This window comes from Hyperolius riggenbachi, chromosome 2 (genome assembly GCF_040937935.1).
Source record: "Hyperolius riggenbachi isolate aHypRig1 chromosome 2, aHypRig1.pri, whole genome shotgun sequence".
NCBI lineage: Eukaryota > Metazoa > Chordata > Amphibia > Anura > Hyperoliidae > Hyperolius > Hyperolius riggenbachi.
The window spans coordinates 8,304,265-8,311,274 of NC_090647.1; the positions used below are offsets into that span (position 1 = coordinate 8,304,265).

At 44.7% G+C, this 7,010-nt stretch overlaps 1 protein-coding gene across 1 annotated transcript; it reads right to left on the bottom strand.

Moving 5' to 3' along the window:
• Positions 1 to 2,903: 2,903 nt before the first annotated feature.
• Positions 2,904 to 4,044, bottom strand: LOC137544561 (uncharacterized). The gene has a single exon (XM_068265661.1). It carries the CDS (start codon positions 4,029 to 4,031, stop codon positions 2,904 to 2,906), a length of 1,128 nt encoding a protein of 375 aa, XP_068121762.1. The 5' UTR covers positions 4,032 to 4,044.
• Between the last annotated feature and the right edge of the window lie 2,966 nt (positions 4,045 to 7,010).

A 7,010-nucleotide genomic window follows, 5' to 3' on the forward strand; every position in this document is an offset into this window, starting at 1 on the left:
AAGCAGAACTAGCTGGCAGAGGGGGACCAGAGGATTAGTGAGTGGCTGCGTGGGCACAGGACAGCTGCAGGGGGCTGGTAGAAGCAGAACTAGCTGGCAGCGGGGGAGCAGAGGATTAGTGATTGGCTGCGAGGGCACAGGACTGCTGCAGGGGGCTGGTAGAAGCAGAACTAGCTGGCAGCGGGAGACCAGAGGATTAGTAAGTGGCTGCGAGGGCACAGGACTGCTGCAGGGGGCTGGTAGAAGCAGAACTAGCTGGCAGCGGGGTACCAGAGGATTAGTGAGTGGCTGCGAGGGCACAGGACTGCTGCAGGGGGCTGGTAGAAGCAGAACTAGCTGGCAGCGGGGGAGCAGAGGATTAGTGAGTGGCTGCGAGGGCACAGGACTGCTGCAGGGGGCTGGTAGAAGCAGAACTAGCTGGCAGCGGGGAGCAGAGGATTAGTGAGTGGCTGCGAGGGCACAGGACTGCTGCAGGGGGCTGGTAGAAGCAGAACTAGCTGGCAGCGGGGAGCAGAGGATTAGTGAGTGGCTGCGAGGGCACAGGACTGCTGCAGGGGGCTGGTAGAAGCAGAACTAGCTGGCAGCGAGGGACCAGAGGATTAGTGAGTGGCTGCGAGGGCACAGGACTGCTGCAGGGGGCTGGTAGAAGCAGAACTAGCTGGCAGCGGGGGAGCAGAGGATTAGTGAGTGGCTGCGAGGGCACAGGACTGCTGCAGGGAGCTGATAGAAGCAGAACTAGCTGGCAGCGGGGGGCCAGAGGATTAGTGAGTGACTACGAGGGCACAGGACTGCTGCAGGGGGCTGGTAGAGGCCCCAGGTGAGTAAAACTCTTTTTTTTCTGGCTTAAGTGTATGCTACAACCTCAACGGCTCAAGCGTTCTAAACGGACACAGTGTTCATCGGAAACCATTCAGCTTACAAACGTCAAGGTAGCTCAAGGCAAAGAGTTTGAGAAGTCAGAGAAGGGAGAGCAAAGGTGCTCTACACAAACAGAACTAGACCACGAGTCAAAATGGAAAAATACTCAACATTCCCCACTTCCTGAACAGTTCGGATTATATGTAGACACTGTGACTTGGTTAAAAGAAAAATTGTAGGGACTACAATTTGAAAAAAAGGGGGTGAATGTAACCCTGTGTGTGTGTCATTGCAACAGACACACACACCAAGGGTTACAGATGCATTTACTTTTTGTGAAAGTGCTGCTGTAAAGGGAACCTGCAGGTGCTGTCAGGTGGAGCCCATGAGCAGGAAAGAAGAGAGAGAAGCTGGGCATGTGCAGGGAGGAAGTAACAGTTGAGTTTTACAGTTGAAGGCTAGTGAGGGGGAGGAGTCAAGTAGCCATGGAGACTGAGGTGATGAGGCAGCAAGAAATAAAGTGTGTCACGATACTATACTGTACTGCAGCAAGAAATACGCTTGATTTGTGAGGAAATAGAGTAGAGACACGGGAAGAGACCAGCCATTGGTGAGACGGTCTGAGCAAGGCAGAGGCACAGACAAGTAAGCACTTACCGGAAACTGAACTAAGGAAGAGAAAAAGAGCTGCAGACATTACATGAGAGGAGAGAGACCACTCACAGCTACAGGCCAGTAATGAGCAGCGATACTGGAGAGATAAGCCAGAAGAGAGAGAGAGAGCTGCAGACATTACAGGAGAGGAGAGAGACCACTCACAGCTACAGGCCAATACAGAGCAGAGATACTGGAGAGATAAGCCAGAGGAGAGAGAGAGCTGCAGACATTACAGGAGAGGAGAGAGATCACTCACAGCTACAGGCCAGTAAAGAGCAGCAATACTGGAGAGATAAGCCAGAAGAGAAAGAGAGCTGCAGACATTACAGGAGAGGAGAGAGACCACTCACAGCTACAGGCCAATACAGAGCAGCAATACTGGAGAGATAAGCCAGAAGAGAGAGAGAGCTGCAGACATTACAGGAGAGGAGAGAGACCACTCACAGCTACAGGCCAATACAGAGCAGCAATACTGGAGAGATAAGCCAGAAGAGAGAGAGAGCTGCAGACATTACAGGAGAGGAGAGAGACCACTCACAGCTACAGGCCAGTAAAGAGCAGCAATACTGGAGAGATAAGCCAGAAGAGAGAGAGAGCTGCAGACATTACAGGAGAGGAGAGAGACCACTCACAGCTACAGGCCAGTAAAGAGCAGCGATACTGGAGAGATAAGCCAGAGGAGAGAGAGCGGCAGACATTACATGAGAGGAGAGAGACCACTCACAGCTACAGGCCAATACAGAGCAGCAATACTGGAGAGATAAGCCAGAAGAGAAACAGTAAGCAATAAGAAAGAAAGACAAGGATATTAAAATGTACCTGTAACAGAGAGAGATAACAGAAAACAGCAGAGACATTACAGTGACACAGAGACAACAGGACAGCAATGCATACAAGAGTGACACAGAGCAACAAGTGACAGGATTACAGAAAAGGAGTGAAGACTGCAGTGCAGTGTCTGAAGAGATTGTGTGACAACAGCTGGCAGACAAAATACAGAGAATACAGCGGTGCTTCTTATACATTAAGTGATCATTCACAATTATCAATTCAACATATTTGTCTCATCCTGGATGTTGCTAGGTAACCACCAGACATTTCTCTACTTTCCCTTCTGTCCTATGCAAGAATTCAGGTCCACTTTAAAAAGACAGCAGTGAAGAAGTGACAAATAGCGGAGTGCTGTGTATGGAAAATTCTGGCAAGTAAATGCTAATAAACTGAATTACTTATATGGTTCCTGAACTAGCCCTGATCCTAACAGGCTGAAGATAAGAAGTTTATGAATGTTTTGTCACTAAACTATTTTTTTATCCATATCATTTAATACAAATATTTCTTAAAAAGAACTTGATTGGTGTCTGGAGGATTTTTTTACAGTTAAAGCATTATAGAGGTGTTACATTTTCTGGTGCTCTACCCTGAGCATGAATAATAGGTTCATCTGGATTCTTACTTTTGTTTCCTTCATTAGTTCCAGCTTCCAGAAAACTTTCAGTATCACTTGTTGTTCTTCCTGGTTGAGGAACAGATGAATCTGGATCACACCTCTGTCTAAATTCTTCATATAAAGTAGGTTGTACAGGGTATTTTGCTCCTCCTTGTTTCTGGCTGTACAAGAAGCTCTTCAAGTGATAATCACCATAGTGTCCCTGAGGCTTATATGGTCTCCAACGTCTTGCATCCTTGCTACCTTGAACTGGAGTTCCACCAGGGCCAGTTAAATTAGCGGCTTCTGTACCTTTCCGTCCTTCCACAACGTCAAATTCAACCAAATCTCCATCTCTTAGACTGCAAAGATAATGCCTGGGGTTGTTCTTCTTCATGGCAGACCAGTGCACAAACACATCTTCTTTGGTGTCATTCCGATTTAAAAATCCGTATCCATTTCGCACATGAAACCATTTGACAATGCCTAGAACTTTGGTTGCGATGACCTTATTTTTTCTCTTTAGCTTATCTTCCTTCCATTTCTCTGAAGCCTTCATCTTTTGTCCTGCCATGCGGACCACCACTGCAGAATTCCTTGATTTTCTCTGAAAACCTCTTCCACAGTCTCTTGCAGTGTGATCACTATGGTGACAGATCCAACATCCTGATTCCTCCGTGTTTCTATATCTCCACCTTGAATGTTCTGTTCTGAGTTCAGTTTTCTCCATGTTTTGTTTCATTTTGGCTAACTCTTCACTTAGTTCTTTGAGTGTTGTTTTTATTTCTCTCAATTTCCCCTGAGTATTATTGGTTATGAATTCAACTGCTGAATTTGTATGAGTAATCATAGTGGTGTTTTGTTGCAGTGTTCCCAGCTGATTGGTTTCTTCCTCCTGACTGAGCTTGATAGCTAAGCTTTGAAGTGTCCGGAAATTCAAACTTGGAGAATATTCTACTTTCTGTTTTAAGGATCTTTTAATAAAGTTGCTCCTTAATCCCCATATAAACTGATCTCTCAGCCACGCAGAAGAATCTGTGGTAGTTTGTCCTCTTTCCTTTTCCTCTTTTATCTGTAGTCCACTCATTATTTCTTGTAAGGCATTGGCGTACAGTCGGCAGGATATTACCTAAGTGCCTTAAAACTGGAAGATGGAGTCTCAGCCTACACTACCCACCAGAAATGATGCTTCAGCTACTCAGGCTGCAGGAGAATGGTCAGCAAGCTACACATCAGTGTTGACCATGACTGCTATTGGGATGTTAGCTGCATACCTACCAAGGTTCAATGGTTATAATATGGCCCTGAGAGAGTGGAGTGAAAGAATAGAGAGTGCTGTGCAGGCTTATAAAGTGCCCATAGAGCTGCATATGGAAATAGCAGTTATAACTTTGGAGGGAGATGCTCAACGAACAGTAATTAATGCTAAATTGCCCACACCAGTATCGCTGAAACAAATTATCGAGGTATTGGTAGACATATATGGAGATCCTACAGAGCTGCATTTATGGAGAAAGAGATTTGTTGACAGAATTCAGAAGGATAACGAAAATATTCCTCAGTTCGCCAATGCCTTACAAGAAATAATGAGTGGACTACAGATAAAAGAGGAAAAGGAAAGAGGACAAACTACCACAGATTCTGCTGTGTGGCTGAGAGATCAGTTTATATGGGGATTAAGGAGCAACTTTATTAAAAGATCCTTAAAACAGAAAGTAGAATATTCTCCAAGTTTAAATTTCCGGACACTTCAAAGCTTAGCTATCAAGCTCAGTCAGGAGGAAGAAACCAATCAGCTGGGAACACTGCAACAAAACACCACTATGATTACTCATACAAATTCTGCAGTTGAATTCATAACCAATAATACTCAGGGGAAATTGAGAGAAATAAAAACAACACTCAAAGAACTAAGTGAAGAGTTAGCCAAAATGAAACAAAACATGGAGAAAACTGAACTCAGAACAGAACATTCAAGGTGGAGATATAGAAACACGGAGGAATCAGGATGTTGGATCTGTCACCATAGTGATCACACTGCAAGAGACTGTGGAAGAGGTTTTCAGAGAAAATCAAGGAATTCTGCAGTGGTGGTCCGCATGGCAGGACAAAAGATGAAGGCTTCAGAGAAATGGAAGGAAGATAAGCTAAAGAGAAAAAATAAGGTCATCGCAACCAAAGTTCTAGGCATTGTCAAATGGTTTCATGTGCGAAATGGATACGGATTTTTAAATCGGAATGACACCAAAGAAGATGTGTTTGTGCACTGGTCTGCCATGAAGAAGAACAACCCCAGGCATTATCTTTGCAGTCTAAGAGATGGAGATTTGGTTGAATTTGACGTTGTGGAAGGACGGAAAGGTACAGAAGCCGCTAATTTAACTGGCCCTGGTGGAACTCCAGTTCAAGGTAGCAAGGATGCAAGACGTTGGAGACCATATAAGCCTCAGGGACACTATGGTGATTATCACTTGAAGAGCTTCTTGTACAGCCAGAAACAAGGAGGAGCAAAATACCCTGTACAACCTACTTTATATGAAGAATTTAGACAGAGGTGTGATCCAGATTCATCTGTTCCTCAACCAGGAAGAACAACAAGTGATACTGAAAGTTTTCTGGAAGCTGGAACTAATGAAGGAAACAAAAGTAAGAATCCAGATGAACCTATTATTCATGCTCAGGGTAGAGCACCAGAAGATTTAGGCCATCAGAAGGCTGAAGACTGTGAAAGTAGTCGGATAAATAGAGAAATACCAGGACCTAGTCAGCAAGTAATGATTAACGACTTCTTAGTAGGAGATGAAGTATTACAACATAGAACAGATACTTCTCGAAGAAAGGAAGTGGAATTGTATTGGCAACCGATGCTACAACCTCAACGGCTCAAGCGTTCTAAACGGACACAGTGTTCATCGGAAACCATTCAGCTTACAAACGTCAAGGTAGCTCAAGGCAAAGAGTTTGAGAAGTCAGAGAAGGGAGAGCAAAGGTGCTCTACACAAACAGAACTAGACCACGAGTCAAAATGGAAAAATACTCAACATTCCCCACTTCCTGAACAGTTCGGATTATATGTAGACACTGTGACTTGGTTAAAAGAAAAATTGTAGGGACTACAATTTGAAAAAAAGGGGGTGAATGTAACCCTGTGTGTGTGTCATTGCAACAGACACACACACCAAGGGTTACAGATGCATTTACTTTTTGTGAAAGTGCTGCTGTAAAGGGAACCTGCAGGTGCTGTCAGGTGGAGCCCATGAGCAGGAAAGAAGAGAGAGAAGCTGGGCATGTGCAGGGAGGAAGTAACAGTTGAGTTTTACAGTTGAAGGCTAGTGAGGGGGAGGAGTCAAGTAGCCATGGAGACTGAGGTGATGAGGCAGCAAGAAATAAAGTGTGTCACGATACTATACTGTACTGCAGCAAGAAATACGCTTGATTTGTGAGGAAATAGAGTAGAGACACGGGAAGAGACCAGCCATTGGTGAGACGGTCTGAGCAAGGCAGAGGCACAGACAAGTAAGCACTTACCGGAAACTGAACTAAGGAAGAGAAAAAGAGCTGCAGACATTACATGAGAGGAGAGAGACCACTCACAGCTACAGGCCAGTGAAGAGCAGCGACACTGGAGAGATAAGCCAGAAGAGAAACAGTAAGCAATAAGAAAGAAAGACAAGGATATTAAAATGTACCTGTAACAGAGAGAGATAACAGAAAACAGCAGAGACATTACAGTGACACAGAGACAACAGGACAGCAATGCATACAAGAGTGACACAGAGCAACAAGTGACAGGATTACAGAAAAGGAGTGAAGACTGCAGTGCAGTGTCTGAAGAGATTGTGTGACAACAGCTGTCAGACAAAATACAGAGAATACAGCGGTGCTTCTTATACATTAAGTGATCATTCACAATTATCAATTCAACATATTTGTCTCATCCTGGATGTTGCTAGGTAACCACCAGACATTTCTCTACTTTCCCTTCTGTCCTATGCAAGAATTCAGGTCCACTTTTAAAAGACAGCAGTGAAGAAGTGACAAATAGCGGAGTGCTGTGTATGGAAAA